Here is a 24,383-nt window from a genome sequence, read left to right as displayed (position 1 = left end):
CAAATGGATGTTTGGTGATATTATCATCCTGAAGCTGGGAAATGCATGTGAGATGCGTATTTTTTTTTTTTAAATAACCAGGAGCCTTTAAATTGTATATATAATGTAAGATGTAAGCAACAGAGGAAATTGAGTGTGAGCATATGGGAAGTCGCTGTACATTTCTGCAACTTTTCAGTAAATCTAAAACTGTTCACAAAGTTTACTTAAATATAATGGTGTATATCATATGCATCACAACAAAAGCAACCTGAGCGCACATGCGACCTATTTCACTATAAAATATTATGGGTATGAATAAAAACAATAGAAATCTTCTACACACACACACACAAAAAAAAAATAGGTAGGCATTGTTAAATCTGAACATGGACGTAAAATACTTTAAGAATGATGATTCCATTATCATGATTTACACTTTCATCCAGCCTTTTACTTTTATCTTTTTTAGTGTGTAAAACATTTGATAATATGCTTGTTCTTTTTCTCTTTATCTCTGTTAGTGCTTCTAAATCTTTTTCTTTGAAGTAAAAGCTCTTGGTTAAGTTGGTGTACGTATTTTACCATCTCTTAAAGGAATATGTTCCTATGGATTACCAGATAATCAATCAAATATCCCATCAGGTTTTATAAACAACGTGGTTCAGAAATATACAAATCTTACTAAAGGAAGAGATTATATCTTTTAAGATTGTTGGCAGAACGCTGCCTTTCACAGTTATAGATCATGTAGTGGTTTTGTTTGTTCTTAAAATCAGATGAATGATTCATGCTTACTGTCAATTCTCAGAATGGAATTTGTATTTTATCTATATATAATAAAGATTGTGCTTTCCACCAAATTCAAGAGTGATTCTAGACAGAAGTAACAAAATTTAAAATAACAACAACAACAACAAAAATACACACATACCTCAACCTCAAGTCATGTTAGAAATAAGCCCTACTAATAGTTTTACAACTTTACCTTTCAAATGGCAAATAACATTTTATTTAATTTTCAGTGCTAATGATGTATTTCCATTTCCAAGCTTTCCTTTCCAAGTTTTTAGTTCAATCAAACATCCACTGGGCAAGTAAATGCTTCATTTGTTTTTGTTCTCTGAGAGAGATGGCCTGGCATTGAAGGCTAATGCCCGAACTTCACCAAGTGTATCAGTTATTACATTATTACTTAGCATTGAGAAGATAATTATGCTAGATTATTTTGTCCATTGGCATAAATTTGCCCTTCTGTACTGGGCAGTAGAAAAGCAATAAGGATGCTCTGAAGATGCTAAGAGGCACCATCAGGAAAATACTGCAGAAAAGGACATATAAGGACTATTTAACATTAGAAAAATATAACAAAGTTTAAAAGTAAAAACTGAAGCTCAGCCAGCAATGGCTCAAGTGGTTGAACCAGGAGGTCCCGGGTTTGATTCTGGTCAAGGACACACATGCCTGGGTTGCACGCTCAATCCCCAGTGGGCATGCAAGAAGCAGCGGCTCAAATGATTCTCTCTCATCATAATTGATGTTTCTATCTCTCTCCCCCTCTCTCTTCCTCTCTGAATTAAATAAAAACATGTTTTGTTTTTTAAAAAAAACTTAAAAAAATAAAGTAAGAACTGAAGAGGGTGGCCTAATTTCAATCAATCTCATTGTAGAAACTGTAAATATAAGTAAGTTCACCTCAAAGAAAATTTTCGGTCATAGTTTGTCATCTTGATCCACTCAACATTTTCATGTTCAAAGAAAATGAGACATTATCCCATAGCATTGGCACGAGGTGAAACATGATGACATCACCAAGACACAGGCCTAGTAACTGCAAATACGGTTCAATTGCCCATGAGCTCAACCTCTTCCCTTACCTCCAAAATAATAGGTGCCGCCTGAATAAACCTGCTCAGGCCCCAGGGAAGCAGCAGCAGAGGCCACCTGGCCATCCACCACCACACTCAGGTGATTCCTCCTGGCAGATAAGGAGACGGAATGCCACTGTCCATCATTCAGTTCAACACCTAGGAGAGATAAAACCATTAAAAGAGTTATGTCTCAACAGTGGACAATATAAACAGTTGGTGAGGAACAGTGGGAACAGTTGGTGAGAAACAGCAATATACACATCACTCGATCAAGTACAACTCAAATCCTATATAATAAAAGCCTAATATGCAAATCGACTGAATGGCTGAATGACCAGTGGAACAACGGGTCGCTATGATGCGCACTGACCACCAGGGGGCAGATGCTCAATGGAGGAGCTGCCCCCAGCAGGAAGGCCCCAGGCCAGCCAAGGCAGGTGCCAGTGGTGGCCCCACAATCACCCTGCCAGTAACCCCGCAGAGGAGGCAACCAGTGACAGTGGCGGGGGGAGCCAGGGCCAGCGAGCTGTGGCACCAGGTTGGCCAAAGCAGGTGCCAGTGGGCTCCCTGCCCCCATCACCCTACGGTCAACCCACAGGTCAGCTCTGATTGCCAGCCAGGCCTAGAAAACCTACCCATGCATGAATTTTGTGTATTGGGCCTTTAGTCTATTAGTAAAAGGAAACAGAAAGGAAAAGAAGGAAAGTGGAAAATAGCACTCTCTATGAGGGAAATGTGCATTATTACCTTCCTTTCTTAGGGCCTCAATAGAGAAAACAACATTTCCATATTTGGACAATCCTAATGGTTAAAAATCTTTCAGTTAGTTGGCATGAACCAATTTTCAGTTTCCATCATGTAATTTAGCTTTAATAGGGAGGGGTTTGGGAAGATCCCAACTATTTTAGAAAATCTGAGGTTATACTCAATAAAATGATTTATCTTTTACTAGAGGCCAAGTGCACAAATTTGTGCACCAGTAGAGTCCCTCAGCCTGGCCTGTGGGACTGGGTCAAAACTGGCTCTCCGACATCCCCTGAAGGGTCCCGGATTGTGAAAGGGCACAGGCTAAGCCAAGAGACCCCACTGGTGCACGATCAGAGCTGGGGAGGGACACAGGAGGTTGGCCAGTTGGTGAGGGTCCATGTGAGGGGTCCAGGGTGTGTCCAGCTCTTCTCATTCAGTCCCGATTGGCCAGACTCCAGCAGCAAGCTAACCTATGGGTTGAAGCATCTGACCCCTGGTGGACAGTGCACATCATAGCGAGTGGTTGAGAGGCCTTACTATGTCATTAGTATATTACACTTTGATTGGTTGAACGGAGGACCAGACAACCAGACGCTTAGTATATTAGGCTCTTATTATTTAGGATGTGTTAAAAAGATGATTACCTATTATGATAGTATAGAATATTTAGCAAAATTTACTAATTTATTTGTTAATTCAATCATTATGAAATATTTGAAGAACCTATAATAAATATTAAAAATTTACTAGTATAATGAAAAGTTAAAAAATAAAGCTGTGTACAATACTATATTTACACAGTTGAGCCTCATATTTTGCAGATTCTACCTTTGCTATTTCACCCACTGGCTATGATTTATGTGTAATCCCAAAATCAACACTCGGGGCACTTTTGGAGGCACCCCCAGAAGGACAGAGCAGAGATCTATGAACACAGGTTCACAGCTGAAGTCAGATAGGGTTGGCTTCTAGTTTCAGCTCTCTGCCATAAACATGTCTTGTCACATTTTTGTGCTTTTGTTGATGATTTTAATGTTTAAAAGACCCTGAGCCAAGTGATGAAATGCCATCCAGTGTTCCTAAGTATGTGAAGGCTATGATGTACCTTCACATCATATATGTATTACATAAGCTTCACTCAGGAATGAGTTACCTTGCTGTTGGCCATTTGTTTAATGTTAATGAATCAATAAGGTATCTTTACACAGAATCACACATAAACATGGTAATGTATGACATGTTAACAAAAATGTTGTGACCAGAGGCCCTGGGAGCAATGGTTCAATGTTTGCTAATCTGATGTTCAAATCAAGTTTATAGGATACAACTATTGCGAATAATGATATATATCATAATAGTTATAGCCCTAATTTTTGTATAAATAAGGAAAAGGACCAAAAGGAAATAGTCCTACGAATAGTAATTTTTGCATGAAGTTAAATTGTGTGTTTTTTTATGTTCATTTTTAAATATTTTCCTGTATTAACAAAGTTTATATATACAATATTTCTTTAACCAAGGTTTTCTTATTGCCTCTAAATAACAATTTCCGGTCCCTCCTAAAACAGTCCCCAGTGTCATAATTCTATGAGGTGGTGTAGACTTTGCCTCCTAGAGGGAATTAAGTGTACAAGGGCTCTGAGGTGGAAAACTCAGCAGACAGGTAGAATTTAGAGCATCTTTGTTGTGGACTTGCCAGTAAGTTTTACTTCCACTGATGGTCAACTCTGTATGATCTTGCAGATCAAATTAGTAAATGAAAATATAAGTACTCAATTAAACCTGAAGGTTTCTCTTCTTGATAATATGTGCACTTTCTTTATTTACCAAGGTATTTTCGACCACAAGCTTTCAGACAGAAAATGCATAGAAGCTCCCTTAGGCAATTAAGCTCTTTGCTCTGAACTCATCTAGTAGAACATAAATTCCATCCTGGGCATCAAAGCTCATTTTTACTTTATATCCATGAAGCAAAACAGAATTTCAAAGACCCAATTCTGCTTTGCTTTGTAAAAGGAGAAAGACCTGAAAACTGAAAAATGAAGAGCGTAGGTTAGATACTTTTAGACATATTTGCTAAGTGTAGACTCTGAAATAGACAGCTGAATAGAGTTACATATTCCCTGATGCTATGAACTTGGGCTAAAATCAAATGCCCCAGATTTGTCATCCAGAGCTTCCCCCCAGAGAACACATTCAGAGTGAAGACCCTTGTGTGAGTTTTGCGTCACACGCAACCCTCCCTCTCTCCCTGCCCCACTACGTGTCTCCTGCCATCTTTTCTCAAAGCATGAGTGTGCCCGTGTACATGACTTTACTCCTGTTATTTCCTTTTAGGCTCTCTGTTGGTCCAGGATAGTGCTTCTCAAACTAGCTGTGATGATGAGCATTTTTCCCTCTATGTATTGCAGATTGATACTTATACAAAATGCAACCACAATGAATTGCTAAAAAACTAAATTAAGAGGATGTATATGATACAAATCCACTGACTACATGCTTAGATGGTACAGCAATATCTTAGTGCTACAGCAGTTTCTAAGAGCTTCATCTTATTTTTTTTTTTAATCCTCATCTGAGGACATTTTTTCCATTGACTTTGTAGAGAGAGAGGAAGAAAGAGAGACAGGGGCCAGGGACAAATCTGCAACCACGGTATGTGCCCTTGGCTGGGAACCAAACGTGCAAATCTTTGGTTCTTGGGCCGATGCTCTAAGGGCTGAGTGAAACACATCTCAATTTTTATACCCATCCCTTAACAAGTATTGCACTGAGCCAGTTCTAGTGGGGTGGGCCCCTACCACTGTGAATCGCATTGCTCCAGGTACCTGCTGGGTTAGGCACACCACAGAATTAAGTCAGAGGCTCAGCAATTTCTTTTGTCCACATGGAAACCAATTTAAATTAAGAACAAAAGGCTGAAACCGGTTTGGCTCAGTGTTAGAGCATCAGTCTGCGGACTGAAAGGCCCCAGGTTCGATTCCGGTCAAGGGCATGTACATTGGTTGTGGGCACATCCCCCGCAGGGGATGTGCAGGAAGCAGCCGGTCAATGTTTCTCTCTCATCGACATTTCTAGCTCTCTATCCCTCTTCCTTCCTCTCTATGGAAAATCGATAAAATATATATTTTTTAAATTAAGGACAAAAGACTGCTGGGACAGCTCACTCTTATCTGACACAGTGCAGTGCATCTATCCACCCAGCTAGCCATGCTATGTTTGCAGGGAAGCTTCAGAAAGCGATTCTCAAGCCTCACTGGTGACAGACATCATTCACTTGTGATAAAGAGACTTATTACCTGCCTTTGGGATTTATCACTCAAATTATAATGAAGGACTGTTTAATTCATTTCACCTAACTTTACATAATGAAAAGGATCGTTTTTAAAATCAGATTCTTTTTTTTAAGTACATTACTCCTTCTCATTTTTATGTGGGATAAGAATGACTACCTTTCAAAAGCTTGCAAAGAGGGAAAGCAGGAGGAGGAATAGAATCTGAACTTTTTCTATTCGTGACATTACGTAACTAAATGCTAATTCTAGTACGTTGGTCCTACCGCTCATAACTTTTGAGTCTGGGGAGGGGAGTGTTGTTAGTATAATAATATAATAATAATAATGATAACAGTTTTATTGAACTACTAAAGGCCCAGTACATGAAATTCGTGCAAGGGGTTGGGCCTTTGCAGCCCTGACTTTGTCCAGAAGATCATCTGGATGGTCCTCATGAAAGTTGTCTGGACAGACAGTCGTTCTGTTGTTTGGTCTTATTAGCATATTAGCTCTTTATTATATAGGATTATTCATAACTGGTTCTGTGTGCTTTATATGATTGTGTCATTTAGTCTTCAACACTGTTGTTATTATTCTCATTTAATTGTAGAGAAATGAGGCTCCAGGAACATAAATCAGTCACCCAAGGTAGCATCCATCTGGGGAGCTGATTCCCAAACACACACTCCTCTGCCTGCAGGCCCTGTGGTCCCTTTACCTATTCGCTCATGTTAGATAAGTAACTTTGAGAGAGAAAAGCCCCTGCTAACAGCTGGGAACTGGCCTGGCACTCCCTGAGGCCCTAGTGGTGTAGGCAGCTGGCCCACACCCAGAGCTAGGTCTCAGCTTCTCCTGCTGAACAAAACCTCAGAACGTCAGTATCAGACAAAGTCACTGTATGACACCAATACAATGGGACCCAAAATAATCAAAACTACTCTATAATCTTGTCTAAGCACAGACAAAAGCAAAACTAAGGTGAAAACCACAAAAATACCCAACTTCCATTCCTGGATATTATCATTGACACCTATTTTTTTTTCCTGTTAGCCTTATTTCAGTCCTCCATCCTTCTCGGTGAAATTTACAAAGATGCCTATTCATACAATCACCCTCACTTCCTGGCAGCTTTTAATCTAGAGCAATTCTCTACTTCCTTGGAACCTCTCCCAAATTGGTTAACACAACCCAAAATCCAATAATAAATCACCTTTCACACCTTTTTGTTTAGACACCGGTGGTTTCCCAGGGTGTGTGTTTTTGTTGCAATAAGCAATAAACCCAACTTGTGTGATTACTGTGGTCTCTGGGTGGAAAGCATTGACAATTCCAAATGGAACAACAGAAGAATGGAGTAATAAATGGAAGGCAAGCAGAGAATAGGATTGTTTACCAGAAATCTCTCCCTCTTCTTTCTCTCCTTTCCTATGCTCTCTTTTTCCTCTTCTCCCTCCTCCTCCTCCTCCCTTTCTCTCTCTCTCTCTCTCTCTCTCTCTCTCTCTCTCTCTCTCTCTCTCTCTCTCTCTCTCTCTCTCATTATCTCTCTTGCTCTCTCTCTCTCTCCCAGGCACACCTCTCTCTTTTCCTCACCTTCTCAGGCCTGAACCTATGTGTGAACACACAAACCACAGCCGGAAGAAAAAGATTTATATCAGCTCCTCGTATATAATCTTCCGATAGCACTCCTAAATTGCTACAGAAATATTGTGACAGCTTAGCCACCATCACTCTCTCATAAGACTATAATAGGCATCCAGGGAGTATAATGTATAAAGAAAAAAGAAGCCTGCTGTATAAGGCAGGCTCTTTGCAAAGGTGCAAAAGGCAATTATACCAAGGCCATTACTCAAGGACCAGCTGGAGTGTTCTGCCTGCTTCCCAATGCCTTTCGGAGCTCTGACCGAGGGCCAGGAATCCCCGCACCCACTGCTATGCGGGCTACCCAGGAGTAAAGAGCCATGCCAGCACACAGCTCCTGCCCCCATGAAAGAGAACATGGGGGTCACTGACACTAATCACGTTAGGGGAAAGTGGGAGTGTAAGGGTGCCCCCGGGTTACAGTCTGAAAGGGTAGGAATGTTCCAACAGCAAAAAGGAAGACGGGGGAAGAAAGAAAGAAAAGACTCCCCCAGGTGAGGCAAATGAAGAGGGCTGCTCCACTGTCAGGGCCACTGGAATTACGGATGCCCGGGCCATGAAAAATGCAGGAACCTCTCATACGCGGCCAGCCCGCCTCTGCCAGCTGCCATGAGAGCCAGAAGCGTGTTTACAGGCCTGATTTCCACCTCCAGGCAAAAGCAGCAGCAGAAATGCTACACTCACAGCAGAAATCTCAAGCTTGCCAATAAAGAATTTGTTTTAAATAGGACACAAATAACTAACTCTACAACATAACAATGTATAAAGTATTGTTCATTGGGTCTGGGATGCCATCTGAATGACTTTTGCTTTGACACGTATAAGTGACAAAGACTGAAAATATTTGTCATGAAGGACTTTGTACTATTGCTAATGTTTTGTTATTTGGATTGATATGATAGCTTTAATATTTCAAAAATGATATAGGCTGATATAATATTTCCAAAGAATTCCAAATGATAATTGGCAAAACGGAATTAAAAATGTAGTCTGGTAATTCAAACACTTGCATAATTCAGTACTTCCTCAACACAATTTAATTTTTATTCCATTGTAAAAGATAAAACTGAGTTTTTAAAACATAAACAATTAGTAATTTATATCTCCAATAGCTAAGAAAAAGCAAGCCACCCTTTTATAATGGAAAGAGTTAGTATAATATGATACAAATAGTAAGTAACTAATTCTCTTTAAAGACCCATTATAATATGTTTTGACAACTAATTTAATGATTGAAAATTGTACTTATGAAACATGAGTGGAAAGTCCTTCCCTGTGAGAGAATAAACTGGTCACCTGCCCAACTGCCATTTAGATAGACTACTTTCAAACACAACAGTGGAACTAGCAAAAATTAACATTTTTAAAGAAACTGGGGGGGAGGGGGGGATGGAGTGAGGGAGAGAGGTAAATAAAGGCCTGCTTTCATTATTTGAGGTGTAACAAATTTTTAAATTGTGTTTTTATTGATTTCAGAGAGAGGAAGGGAGCGGGAGAGAGAAACATCAATGATGAGGGAGAATCATTGAATGGCTGCCTCCCGCACACCCCCTTACTGGGTCACTGCTCCGTCACTGAGCCACACCAACAGGGAAAAGTGTAACAACTCTTCGTACTGGCAATCATATTTAGTATGGGCTCCATATTATTAGCTATGGAAACAATCTCACCAAGTCATGTGATATAATAATAGATTATATTGCACATGGATTTAAACATTAATTTGGAGACTTTTACCTCATTCAGGGTATTCTTTATCCATTTACACCTAGTAATTTATTAAATAGACATGTCTGTAAAGTGTTTAGAAATGAACTAGCCTCAAGGGGCTCACTGCAGCTGCATTGTTCTGAAGCAGTTTCTTTAAAATGTTGAAAATTAGGCTATGAATATAACCACTTCTGCGGATGTCAAATAAATCACAATAAACTACACGCTAATGGCAGGCTTACATTTTTAGGCCCTCATTTTAGGGAACCGACTAATTATTAATATGACACTGATTTATTTCCTTTGCCAAGCCTGCAAATATACCGCATTTTAAGCATTGCATTAAAAGGTCACAGCATATTATCTCTCACAAATTATCATTCATATTGGACTTTAGGCTCCCACATTTAAACTGCACTGATAGATGAACAACAAAAAAGATAAAGACCACACGTTTGTGTACCCATTTGTATACTTTTTTCTTATATGTGGTTTTCGATTACATTTTAACTTTTTTTTTTCCCCCTCTCCCAGTCAGAGCCTATTAATTTTGGTCAGAGTTAATATAGAGAAGTCATACAACGGCATCTTTAAAATGTTTTTAAAGATCATTTATTAAATGGATGTAGCAGTTTATCCCAATGTGACCTCCAGTTGCTTGGCTCAAACATTTACTCCATATATATGAAAATATAATGGAGATCCCTTGTCAAAAACTATATAATTTTAATGAAGAGACAAAAATATCCTTCACCGAAAGCACTGACCTAAATTAGACATTAATTTTCCAGACACTCATCTCATCTCTTTAATTATATTACTTGGAATCATTACAATGATGCCGTACTGCCTGTAAGTACAGAGAACTCCTTGTGGTGCCCAGATGAGGAACTATGCATGAATCTTTTCATCCTCCCCAAACATATCCCACTCTGTACAGAATGCATCAGCAAGTAAAGCTGCTTTGACTTAGTATTTAGGTCTCACCGTACTAATGTAGAGATACCAAACACATATATAGACCCAAGAAAAACCTCCCCCTTTCTCTCGCAGAACGGGGAAGGCTAAGAATTACATTAGACAATGCTTAGTGTCCCCTGAAAACACCCACTAAACTTTGGGGTCCATTTCAGAGTCTTTTACATTTGTCCCCAAACACATTTTCTCAGAATATGTTGATTTTTCTGGAGTGGACGAGTGGGTCATAGAAGGGAATTTCTAATCCCCCTACGTATCTTTGAGATAATAAGACCTGTTAGTGTGGAGCCATATTATTTTTTAAAATATATTTTATTGATTTTTTACAGAGAGGAAGAGAGAGAGAGAGTTAGAAACCGATGAGAGAGAATCATCGATCAGCTGCTCCCTGCACATCCCCCACTGGGGATGTGCCCACAACCAATGTACATGCCCTTGACCAGAATCGAACCTGGGACCTTTCAGTACGCAGGCCGACGCTCTATCCACTGAGCCAAACCTGTTTCGGCCATATTTTTTTTTTTAATGACAATCAAGTTCTTCTAAGAAATAGTACTGGTAATCTTATTAACTCGGGTATTCATTTACTAAATAAATATTAATTTTTTGGTTATGTATAAAATTTTATGCAGAAGAGACGGAGGAATAATGAAATCCTTCACATGCATACATCATGGCCCCGGGAACGTACTTATTACCTGCTGTGATGTCACTGGGTAATTTTCCTGGCTGGTAGAGATTCAGCTTAAGTTTCCCATCATTAAGAAAGAGGAGGAGACCCCCCGAAACCAGCTGAAGTTCGCTGAATAGCAGAAGCCCCGCGTTATTCCAGGTTCGAAATTGAAAAGCAGCAGCCACCTCGTCCTCCCCGGGAGAGCCTGGCAGCGCTAAGTAACTCCTGGGGCTGAGAAAAGTCACGGGCACAGACTGGGGTTGTGAGCAAGAAAAAGACACGTTTCCCTGGAATAAAGTCAAAGAAAAAGCTTTAAGGATGAGTCCGTCACATTAGCAATAGAAGCTGAAATAGCATCAATCTCAAATTACCCGTGATGTAAAACACATTGCTGTCCACACGAAAATTCAAATTCTTGTCATATATGCAAATCCAGTGATTATAATCATGCAAACCTTTCCCTGGGTTTTTCTAGGTGAAATTCTTTTCTCCCCATCTCTCAACTTTCACGCCATCTAACCTACTTGGATTGAATTCAGTAAACATTATTTAAGCCAACATCTTTGTTTTATCTTTTACCTGACTTTCCTTTTCCACTCATTTCACCCCTTTGCTGCCTTTGGCCTCGAATCCATCCCATAACATAACCAATATTAATAAGCTACTGCTTTTATTTCTATGTTTTTCTCTGTTCCCATTGAAACAGAGTTTCAGCTGTATGTTCAATTATATACTAGTATACATAAGCACTTAAATCCAGAATGTCCCAAAAAATTGTATATATACTTTAACAGCTGATAGCTCAACTTTGAAAATAAAATGCATTTATAATTATTCACAGTGAATGTATACATTTTGGGGTGGAGGATACCATATATATACATTTGTGTGTGTGTGTGTGTGTGTGTGTGTGTGTGTGTGTGTTGTGTGTGTTGAATGCATATACCTACACACTGGGCATTATTTGTTTTACAAAAGTAGGAACCACTTACTGTATCATTCTTTTTCTTTTGTTAGTCCTTACCTGAAGATATTTTTCCCATTGATTTTAAGAGAGAGAAACATTAATGTGAGAGAGGCACAGCAATCGGTTGCCTCCCACACCCACCCTGACCAAAGCCGGGGTTTCAGCCTGCAACCAAAGTACATGCCCCTGACTGGAATCAAACCTGCAACTCTTCAGTCCATGGACCAAAGCTCCAGCCACTGAAAAAAACTGGCTAGGGCTATATCATAATTTTATCATTAAAATACACCTAGTGGAAATCTTTTTGAGTTATCTGACATAAGCCAAATTCCTTCTTTCTATTTAGTATGTGAGTGGTCCTTATCATACTCAATTGTTTTTCTGTTAATGTGCACGCTCTCTGTTCCAGGTTTTGCTTCTTCCAACAACACTGTCATAAATAACTGTGTGAAGAAGATTCTAAGTACAGAACTTCAGGTACCTAGATGTTTTAATAAATAGTTTCAGCTTCTTTTTCAAAAAATAAAAAATAAAGTTAAAATACTCCACACTTCTACCAGTAATAAATGAGGTTATCCTTTTCACCACATCCTTGGCAGCAATAGGTATCATAGACCTTTTAAATTTGTACAAATTCAATGGCAAAAATGTCAAAGCAATATATCATTCTTAGTTATTTTTCATTGACCTGGCTAGCAGTGAATCTGAGCATTTTTCACGTTTCGTTGTTCTTTTCGACTTGCTTTCCTCAGAGTGGTCTGCATATCTTCTGCCTATTTTTCATTTTTCCTTCTTCTCTGCAGGTTTTACATTGGGCACTACAATGTTTAAGGCACTACTGACATTCCTTTTTTAAACATTGGTGGGTTGTTGTTTTTTTCTTATCCCTATGCCTTCTCATCAGATTTACAGCTATTATTTCTCATCCAATGGTTTTAAAATAGGTCTTCAAAATAAATTATATTACATAATTTTTATTAAAATACTGTCTGAAAAATTATTTTGCTACTGGAGTAAGATAGATAGATAGATAGATAGATAGATAGATAGATAGATAGATGGATTTAAGGATTTAAAAAACCTTAAGGTCTGAATAATTTAGAAAGAATTAAGCATGTTCTTCAACATGCCTCAGAAATGAAGATAAATGTTTTTATTTTTCCTGAAATGATCCTTAGTAAACTTTTCAAATACAGACTTAAAAAGTCAATAAAATAAATTTTATTTAGAAGAATACACATTAAAATTTAACCTGTTTAGTCTTGGTTAAAAAAAATTTTTTGGTTATATTGTGATTCTGTTAAAAGTGAATTTAGCTTTTATTGTTGCAAATATTTTGTCCCAAAGAATGAAAAACTAAAACTGAAAAGTAGACTACACTGGCCTACAATGTAAAGGCAACTATACGATGAACACACCTAGTGAAAATGGAAACATTTACCAGCTGCAGTTTGGTCTCATGCCTCATCTGGACAGCTGCCTGCTGCCCTGCGAGCAGCAAACCCTCTTGCCAGTGAAAAGTGGGCATTAGTTAAAGGAAGAGTTTCTGAAAATTCATTTTGCCAATTAAACACACCTACCTCTGCAATATGATATTTTCCTCTTAAACCATTTCCTCAATTATATATTTTTATATAAATATATATAAATATATTTTTATATAAATATATATATTTTATATAAATATATATAAAAATATATATATATTTTTTTTTTAAATGTCAGTGGAACGCTGGCCAGGTAACTCAGTTGGTTAGAACGTTGCTCCAATATGCCAACGTTTTGGGTTTGATCCATGGTCAGGGCACATACAAGAATCAAGCAATGAATGCATAAATAAGTGGAATATCAAATGGATTTTTCCCCCTCTCCCTCTCCTTTTCTCTCTCTCTCTCTCTCTCTCTGAAATCAATAAGTTTTAAAAGTTTTGCTGGATATTATACTCATATAAATGCTATTAATTCACACAGAGAATTCAGGATGACATATTTTGTAAACAATAAACATTCCTATGATGTGCTTTGAAACTTGCAAGTGAAGAAACAGATTCAGATGGATATGTGTGTACACTTTTTAATCATCAAACTGGTTAAACTGGACACCACGTTTCATAGAATCCCCTTTCTTGTCTGTTCTGGTTAAAAGTTAGCCAAATGGGGAGCTTGCGTGATATCTGAGCGGGAGGTGACACGCTGGCCATTTTCCTCCAGGGCTTTGGAGTGTGTGAGGGTCACAGTGAGGGATGACCACAGATGCTGGTGCCAGCTCTCCCTGGTGCTCCCTCACTACTCCTCTTCCCAACACGGGCCTCCACGTCCCAGCTCCTCAGACAATGGTTAAACTCCAAGTCCTCAATCAGATCCCTTGTTCATAAAATTCAGTGGCGCTGCTTTCCCGACTGAGCCTGACCTATAGGCTTGCCTTTAAACTCTGCCATATTTCCACCGAATTAGAACACAGGGTAGCCTGGCCAGCACGGCTCCTGAGACAGATGGGCAGATGCGATGTTGTCACAGCCAATTAGCTTCTTTTATTTGTTATGAATGACCATGGCATATGCGTTTTTCGAATGCCTCTCTACTATACATGGATGTTATCTAATTCCAGGGAGTCCGTATGCTTGTTTAGAGAGTTTGTCAGGGAACATCTTATTAAGGAAATTACAAAGCAAAAGAAATTAGTCTCCTGGGAGTAATAATATTGCAACAAAATGATCCACTGGAAAAAAAAAAAAAAAAGACCCCTGCTTTACTTCATATGAAATAAAATAACATGCCTTATGAATTATAATTTCTTTATATAGAATTAATTTCTTATAGGCATGTTGCCAAGCAGAGAAAGGCTTTAAAAGAATAAGAGCAAAGTCTAAAGCAGCTTATCAAATGGAGCAGTTCCGTCGTGTGAAAAGCAGCGTAGTTTTACCCCTTCCTTCACATGAAGGCTCTCTTACCATCGCGATGATCTGTGGCTTTTGTCGCTTGGCCAAATCAATGATGTCTACTCCATTATAATGGAGATTTTCTAAACACCCGTGGAAGTTTTTCTGGGAGAATGACACTGATTTTCCAGGTGCTAGAATCCCTCCAAAGCTGATCTTAGAAAGAAAAGTGGCATCAATAATATTGTTTAGTGATTTTCTGATAATCTGCTTAAATGATTATGTTTAGCAACTATCACTGACATCATCTTACATGGCAATTTTTCATCACCCACTGTCATACTGCTACTGTCAGATATTTTTTAAATAAAGATAAAGATTTTAAAACAAATTTATACAAATTTATATGCATTCAATTTTCACTTACATTAGTGTTTAATAAGCCTTCTATGATGCTAATTACCCCCAGATTTGATATTTATTGTTGATGAATAAAAACACCACTTTTTATCCTTGGTAAGCCTGATCTGTTTAATAATGTAACTGATGACAATCACATTTCATTTTATATTCATTTTTGGCATACATTGATAATAAGTATTTGAATAGATTGTTAATGAATTAATTAATCTATTATTTGCTATATCCTCCCAATAAGTCTTCACTATTCAGGGTATCCTATAACAAAAAATCAGGCAACACAATTTGTATTTACTTGTGGCAATGAGATCTCTTCCTGGAGATTCCTTGCATGTGACATTCTGTGATCACACATTTCAAGTAAAAAAGATCCTCTCTCTATAATAATAAATTAACATAAGAATATAATAAATTAACATATTGTGAGAAAGATGAAGTCTCCGTAGAAGATGCCCAAGTCTGCTACTGTGCACTGTCACCTAGGGTTTCTCCAGGATTTTGACTCACTCTGAGAGTGGGGTTCTCAATAGTGTGTTTTCTTTTGCTGGGCTCAACCCCATACACATCCTTAAACTTGTATCAACGGAAACATAGCCGTCACACCTCAGGATCCAGGTCCAGGTAGCTGAACTCCCCCTGGGCGTGGAAGCGGTGTCCGTGCTCGTCCACGGTGAAGTTGACCAGCTTGCCTGCACGCTGGATGAGCACCGTGTGCCAGTGCTGATCGTCCAGCAGGCTGCCCAGGGTGAGGTTGATCGGGGTGTGAGGAGAGGGCAGTCTAGTGTCAGCTTAGAAAAGAAAAACAAGAGCACCATCATTCTCAGTCTTAAAAAAAAAAAAAAAAGCTTCCTTTCATCAGTCACCATCTTTCATAATAATTTCCACCTCCTTCCATGCATTCCACCCCAACACTAGTGTGGATTTACCTGAAGTGGAATAGACTATCCTCTCAACCTTGCCGTAATTTCTTCCACTGTTAATTCTTTTTATTAGTATTACCCATCACGCACACATTTTCAATATAAATTTTATGTTTCCTACAATCTCATTATTTTTACTACCTTAATATTTTTTAATGACCCATCTCTTTCTTCCTGATGGTAAGAAATAGCTATGTAGGTCTATTGGCATCATGTAGAAACACTGAATAGGGTTTGCAAAATATGAACCATTTCAAATGAAAGCACAATACTGGAGAGTGTGTGTGTGTGTGTGTGTGTGTGTGTGTGTGTATATATATATATATATATATATATATATATATATATATATATATGCCCTGATTCTAGAAATAAAGTGCCTTAATTGTTATAAGATATAAACACATAAAGTTACTGAAGTGATATCTAAATGACCGGATTTCAAGCCTTTCACCAAACAGCGTTACCTGAATCCATGAGTAAAAACAGTTTTCCTCTTCTCAGTTCCAGTGTGATGTGATCTCCATTTTGCCCTTCCCTGTGGAGTAGAATCCCATCACTCTGCATGGTTTTAAATTTCAAAGAAATAATCTCCTTTATGGGGCTCGGGGACTTTTGATCAAATCTGTAGAGGAGAGAACTTCTTCCATCCAGATCAACCACCTCTGATCCTAGAGACAAAGACATTGAAAGTCGTTCTAGGATAAACCTGCTTTTCAGTAAGCATCTTAATAAATGTCTATGTACAGAGAAAGCACCGTACAAATATGTATGGTTTAGCTCTCAGCCAGTCATAATAAAGGAAAATAAAACCACCACTTGTCTAACTCCCTTCTGATACCTGGGATTGGTTCCATTTTAGTCTTTACTAACCTATTTCCAAACTTCATTTTAAAATACATTTCTAATTTTCATTTATATTATTAAAGGCTGTTCTTTCTCAGTCCATAAAAAAAGAAAATCGGAAAAATGGTTATGATCCATAGTCATAAACCACTTGGCATACTCCATAATCAGTATTTTTAAATGGTGTTCTTGAGATGTCAAAGTTAAATGTTTTGGCTTCTGAAAAAGTGGTTTTGATATCTCCAAATACTTTTATACCTGCCATATATAAAGGATTTCTGCATACAAATAAACACACATACATCAGACCCATCAAATGCCACTTTAAGTAAATATTAAACTGACCTTTGTGTTTGGTTTTATTGTATTATTTTTGTGGCTAAGTAATAGTATTTAACAGCAGTGCTATTGTCTTTCTTTTCAAGGGCGTCGTTAAAAAGACATTCACTTAATGATATTATAAGGGCTGTTCTGCTGCATTTGTGTCATAACTGTGACATTGACATGTTTGTTCAGCTTTCTGACAGTGTCTTATCTACTCATTGTCAAGATCGCTCTTATTCAGCTCATCTGAAAAAAGATGTCATGTTATACCAGGAGCATAACAGTTCATCTGTCAAAATCAGATGCACCCTGAACAAGAAACACAAAAAGGAATTGATAATACTCAAAAAGCCTAGCAGTGTTTTCTACATTTCACAAGTCAGAGATTTTTTTTGAAAGGCAATTACCCTTGAGAATGCATTTATGTAATAAATGAAGAGGTTAAGAAAACCCAATAAAATCTGAAGCTATTTTTCAACTGGCTAGCTAACTTCAAAAAAAAGTAAAAAAAAAAAATGACATTACAGTTTACTCATCTTATTTCAGTTGACAAAAGTATTACAGTTACTTGTGGTATACCCAAATATGCATTTCATTCAGATTATCCAAAATATTTAATGTGAATCATTTATATTCACCACCACCCAATTTTTTTTTCAACTGTTCTATACAGCTATGTTTTGAAATTCCAGTGGTTTGATATTTCCACATCTTGCTAATGTGTTTATAAAGAATTCACCAAGGGTACATGAATAAACATTGCATTCTGTAGAAAGAATAATGTTAACTGAGCAATTATTCCTTGTTATATCACGGGGAAAAAAATGTGCACAGTAAAAACATAACTCTGTGTCAAATACAAATAACGTGTTCTATGATTATTAGATTACAATAAATTAAGAAAAATTCCAATAAGACAGACATTAAATATGGACACATTTAGAGCAGTGCATTATCACTGAGTTAATGTATAGCTTAAAGGCAACCATAGTGATATTGGTTTTATTTTAGATAAAATCTATTTTTGGAATTAGCTACCAAGAGAATTTTTCCCCAGGAAAGATTTAGTCTGTGTTACTTTAGTCTACTGTTTCTTTTGTTTTGAAATCTTCTTCACTATTGTTATTATGGCGCTAAAATGGTCGTATTAACCTTTCATGGCACCTAAAGTTTTTGTGCCTGGAATATTTCCATCAGTAAAATGAAATAGTGAAAACCATATCAAGCAATTGATGCCTAAAGCAATGGTATATTGTTTCGTGTCTTAAACTGAAGCCACCTGCCATTTTCTCTGACTCTTACCCATTTCCTTCTTACTTCACAGGTATATAACACTAATGTGATGCATTCATGCAACAAATATTTATTTAGTTCATATTTGAGGCACTGTGATGGATGCTTAGATAAAAAGAGTAATCAACACAATCATGCCCCATGGCTTCCATCCAGTGAAGATGGACAATAAATACCAAGTGAACAAATAAGTTCATAGACTATTATAGACCTACTAGAGGCCTGGTGCATGAAGTTTATGCACGGGGGAAGGGGGTGTGCCTCAGCCCAGCCTGTACCCTCTCCAATCTGGGATCCCGCTCACAATCCAGGATTGCTGGCTCCCAACTGCTCGCCTGCTTGCCTTCCTGATTACCTCTCACCACTTCTGCCTGCCAGCCTGATCACCCCCTAACCACTCCCTGCCAGCCTGATTGATGTCTAACTGATCCCCTGCCAGCCTGTTTGCCCCCAACTTCCCTCCTCTGCTGGCCTGGTCCCCTTAACTGCCCTACACTGCAGAGTTGATCGTCCCCAACTGCCCTCCCCTGCTGGCCTGATCACCCACAACTGTCCTCCCTTGCAGGACTTGGTCCTCCAAATTGCTCTCCCTTGCTGGCCATCTTGTGGTGGCCATCTTGTGTCCACATGGGGGCAGAATCCTTGACCATATGGGGTAACCATCTTGTGTGTTGAAGTGATGGTCAATCTGCATATTACTCTTTTAATAGATATGATAGAGGCCTGGTGCACGGGTGGGGGCCAGTTGGATTGCCCTGAAGGGTATCCTGGATCAAGGTGGGGGTTCCTGGAGTGTGGGACGGCCTGGGAGAGGGGCCTGGTAGTAGTTTGTAGGCCAGCCACGCACCCGGAAACCCAAGCGGAGGCACTAGTATCTGGAATTTATCTTCTACAATTGAAACTTTGTAGCCTGTAGTGGAGCCAAACCTCCTGCTTGCTCAGTGGCGGCAGCCATTTCTGTTGGAATTTATGTATCTTCTACAATTGAAACTTTATAGCCTGGAGTGAAGGTCTGAGTCGGCCAGGGCTGCAGAAACTTGGGTTCCTCCATCACCTGGGGAAATCCTAGCCTCTGCTCTTCCAACTCCATGACTGCCGCCATTTCTGTTGGAATTTATTTACCTTCTATAATTGAAACTTTGTACCCTTTAGTGGAGGTCTGGGCCCACCAGGATGTGTGGAAAGCTTGGCTTCCTCCATTGCCAGGGAAACCTAAGCCTCCCTCCTGCTCTCTGTGGCTGCAGCCAACATAGTTGGGGGTTAATTTGCATACTCACTCTGATTGGCTGGTGGGGCGTGGCTGGTGGGTGTGGCTTGCCGGTATAGCGGAGTGATGGTTAATGTGCATATTACTCTTTTATTAGATAGGATAACAGGTGTTCTGATCAAGGTTAAAGGAAGACTAGGGTCACCTTATTTAAGGTAGCTGGGAAAACTCAGTTCTTAGGTCTAGAAACCAGACTCTCAAGCATACTGCAATCAATAATCTATTCTGCATGGTCTTTAAGTCCAATTCTTATCCTCATAAATGACAATTACTCTTCAACGTTTCATTCCAAAAGGCCTGGACATTCTCCCAACAAATTTTCTCCTTCACTGTCATGAAAGGAAGCTCCAGGGACTGCTGGGCGACTATAGGGACAGTCAGTAAGTTAGTTCTCAGAAGGAGGAAACACTAATGAGGGGGATGGCCTTGGGAAAAGGGGCCTGGAAGCCAGAAAGTAGTGAAGTAGGGGAATCAACACACTGGCTACAATCACATCACAGAGTCACATGCATGTGAATCACACCCTCCAAGGAGAAAAATCTAAACATAATTCAGAATGTGAGTACAGAATTCTATATATACATGCTATATATTTTTTTTTCAAAAAAAAATATTCACATGATTCCTAACAGTATTACTTTAAATAGAAAATTCACTTATAATGGCTCTACTATAAGTCACTTTTCTTAAACTCTATATAACATAGCTGACACATGAAAAGCATACAACTTCAAAAAATAATCATAAAACACTAGGACACATAAAGTTAAGGATATAAAAATATTAAACTCTGAAAAAAAATCTTTTGAAAGAGAGAGACACCATTTGAATTCAGTGTCCCATGGTCAGCATCTAGCATACACGCTAAGGATGCTGGTGGGAAACACAGATACAGACTCTCTTGAAAGTGATCTTACCACTGTTACAAAAAACTGAAGAAACTGAAAAATACATCAAAGGCAGAACTTCACATCTTTTCAGTGTCATACTGAGCATTTTCTAACAGGCCTCATCTAAAGATTAGTTAATTCTAAAATAAATATATGTCTGATTTTACCATTTATTACTGATTACGGAATCTGTTAAGTAAAATGTTAATTTTCAGATATTTTTTCCCAGTGGAGATTCAAATGGCTTCTATTTGGTAGAAAATACATCTCCAAAGGTTATGGGTTTTTTATTGCCCTGATGGACACTAACCATTTGTGTACTTAACCTAGTACCAGTAACCCAACACTCTTTCTTGAATTCCTATCTGCACTCGGTCTCTTGAATTTTCTTTGGAGTAGCTTCTAATTTCTTCCCTAATGATTCAAATATATCTTCGTTAAGTATTTATTCTGTAATTGAATGAGTCATGATTTTACATTTTTGAAAATTTTACCTTTAAGACTACTAACGTGAAAAGTACACTTGGACTTTACACTGCTGCCTGGGAAAGAAACATTTCTAGTCTCAGACGTTACTGGTAATGTTCAGGATGAATTGATTTTCACTATTCCAAAAGATTTTCAGATTTTGAACTCTCAACAGAGCATAGCCAATGCAAACACACACATGTCACACACAAAAAAGTTCAGATAATTTATAACAATATTTCTTTATATTAAATCTACCTATAAGAGATCTGAGTATATATTGTTCATATACTTAATTCAACTCACTCTGGCTGGTGCTGATAAGTGATTAGAGCCTCAAAGCCAAAAGGGTCATGAGTTTGATTCCTGGTCAAGGGCACATAGCTGATTTGTAGCTTCTATCCCCAGCCCCGGTTGGGATGAATATGGGCGGCAACCAATCAATGTGTCTCTCACATGGATGTTTCTTTCTCTCTCCTGCTTCTCCTCCCTTCCTTCTACTCTCTCTAAAAATCAACGGGAAAAAATATCCTGCCCTGGCTGGTTTGGCTCAGTGGATAGAGTCCCAGGTTTGACTGTGGTCAAGAGCACATGCCTGGGTTGCAGGCTTGATTCCCAGTAGGGGGGGCGTGTAGGAGGCAGCCAATTAATGATTCTCATCATCATTGATGTTTCTGTATCTCTCCCCCTCTCCCTTCCTCTCTGAAACCCATAAAAAATGTATTTTTTTTAAATATCCCTGAGTGAAGAAAAATAAATAAATAAATCGCCCTCTTTTTAAAAATAAGAAGTTTCTGTAGTGCACAAGAAATGCTCAATTATCAATGTCATTGCCAGGTTATGCAGCAAGCATGGCTTCGAGCCATCTGCGGGTTCTGTGGCTTTTTCTCTGTCTGTCAGCGAATGCCTGAGCTGACTTCCCAAGGCAATTGTCGGCGACCTGAATCCTCCTCAGTGAATACTTCCATCACCAATCTTCTCATTTATAGCAGGAATCAAGGAAAGAAGAGACTGGCAAAGATCGTGGGCCCTGCTCTCCTATCGAATTCTCCTCATGACCCCGGGAAAGAGGCACAGTCTGCTTTATTTGCATGATTCAGAAATACAATCTTCCGTGAAATGCAGGGTTTTCCAATGGAAAATATTTAAATTTCTTTCAGGGGGTTGTGTCAGAAGTGGTATTGCTCGTGTGTATTCTGTGCGTCTTCCCACTCACAAATTTATAGAGAGTTCTCTGTGAACCCCGGGAAAGGCACAGCAATGCATAAAAACAAAGCACTCCCCCCCCCCCCCTCACCCCAAGGAGCTCTGCTTCTGCAGCAGGACTGGGTCCCGGGCGATTTCTAATGTCTCAGGAGGAGCTGACCCGCTCACCCTCAGAGAAGAATGTCATCTAAATTGCAGAAATGCTTTCCCTCCATGAGCAGCGCACAGTTTTTCTACCTCTGCATATTTCACAGGCAAACAAACCTCTCATTGCAATATCTTCCACTTGACCTGGTATCCTCCCCTCACCCCTGCAGCCTACCACTGCTCCAGAAGTCTGAGGCTCTCGGATCCTGAGCGGCTGCCATTTGAAAAAGCAATGTTCTGCCCACCCTCCGAGTGGATTACTAAGAGAACCATATCCAAGGGCTGGTTCCTTAAATTGAGTTCCGGGGTCCCACCATGTTAGAATCAACTGAGGACTATCTCTTGGGGCCTCCAAAGACTGTCAACATCCTGGGCTCTGCCCGAGCCTCACGCAGGACCACAGGTTCCCCAGTGATGCGGAGGCAGATGGCAGCATGAAGGTTATCTGACAAGAAGAACAAGAAGGTGACAGAAGCCTGTTCTCTCAAAATGAATACGCTCGTCGCGTACGGAATTGTACCATGGAAAATAAATATGTTTTTATCTATACCGTAGGCGATACTTGCAGAAAACTGTGGAGGTGGCTTGCCCCTGAAAGATGCTTCAGGGAGAAATTGATTCTGTGAGTTAAACTATGAATCATCACATTACTGATGAGGTCAGTTGACAAAGACTCTTAAAAGAAAAAGAAAAAAAAAAACAAAAAAAAACTTGGGATAGAAAATGAGTAAACTGGAAAGCATATTTCTGAATCATAGCAAATGGACTTTGCTTGAAGGTCATGAACGACTTCTTGAAAACAACAAGCTGAGAGTCTTCTCCTATTAAGGCTTTGGGAATCACCTCAAAAATATCAATGGACAAAGTGCTACCTCTGGAGAGGGCTTGAGACCAAACTCTTCCTGGCTAACCATGAAGTCAGCCTTACCACTGATCACACAGACAGTTTCTTTATTTGAAAACTACTACCTGCAAATTACTAAACAAACAGAAAGGTCCGACTGTGACTTCTACGAAACATAAATCAGACTGAGTCATGGCTAAACTATTACTTGGTGAGGTATTAAAGCAACAGCGTGATGTATAGGCACTTGAGATCTGCATTACTGAACTCGGTTTGAAGAGATGGAGAAAAGAGGCCAGGCACTCGAGAAATCAACAGGAAATAGGCTGTACTATTTTTGCAGAGTACATAAAAGAACACAATGATTTAAGGGTCTCTTATGTTTAAAAGGACCAAAATTAATTCAATACAAAGGAAGAAGACACAGGATCAAATGCTGCATATAACCACAGAAAAAAGGTGACTACTATCATGGCTTTAAATAGACAGAGTTAAGGTCAGCGACAACACTCCGGGAGGTTATGGGAACAAACATGATCTCTGCCCCTTAAATATCAATAGAAATTAACCTTTTAAATAGATTTGAAATTGGTAACATCTACCACGTCAAGGATAGTTGAGTGTGACACTGGAGGATATAAGTTGTATTTCTGTTTCTAATATTTATTTGTAATAAATATTACAGAAGTCACATGCTTATTCTCAGTTTCCTTATTTGAGTATGTGGAGAACAATTCCAACCTCTCATACTCCACAATAAAGCTGTAGGTATTAAATGGAAACATAAAAATACCTCAATAATTATTAATTTTGTACTATCATTTAATAATAACATTCAAAATCCCATATGGAGAAACATTTCTCCTTTATTGTTATTATATGGGTATACTAAATTTGTAAGTTGTATATTTTTATTAATTTTATGTTATACTATGGATAATGAGATATTTTTCTAAATTCATCAATTTAACCAATAGGTACTAGACCAAGTGGTATAGTAGGAGCTGGTGTTGCAACAGTGAACACATTCTGTCCTCCTGGA

General features: G+C 38.8%; 1 protein-coding gene across 2 annotated transcripts in view; it reads right to left on the bottom strand.

Moving 5' to 3' along the window:
- CNTNAP4 (contactin associated protein family member 4) overlaps positions 1-24,383 on the bottom strand; it is a 235,965-nt gene that overhangs the window by 81,313 nt on the left and 130,269 nt on the right. For both annotated transcript variants that reach the window (XM_084860693.1, XM_084860692.1), the window contains exons 5-9: positions 16,524-16,727; positions 15,740-15,924; positions 14,789-14,932; positions 10,897-11,158; positions 1,857-2,006 (exon numbers count right to left, since the gene is read on the bottom strand). In XM_084860693.1, coding sequence (XP_084716819.1) covers positions 1,857-2,006; positions 10,897-11,158; positions 14,789-14,932; positions 15,740-15,924; positions 16,524-16,727 — 945 coding nt within the window. The remainder of the gene's footprint in view (positions 1-1,856; positions 2,007-10,896; positions 11,159-14,788; positions 14,933-15,739; positions 15,925-16,523; positions 16,728-24,383) is intronic.

The sequence above is a fragment of the Pipistrellus hanaki genome, assembly GCF_964339955.1.
Source record: "Pipistrellus hanaki genome assembly, chromosome: 15".
Classification (NCBI taxonomy): domain Eukaryota; kingdom Metazoa; phylum Chordata; class Mammalia; order Chiroptera; family Vespertilionidae; genus Pipistrellus; species Pipistrellus hanaki.
Note: the sequence above shows the minus strand (reverse complement) of the source record. Positions and strands in the feature narration are given on the sequence as shown.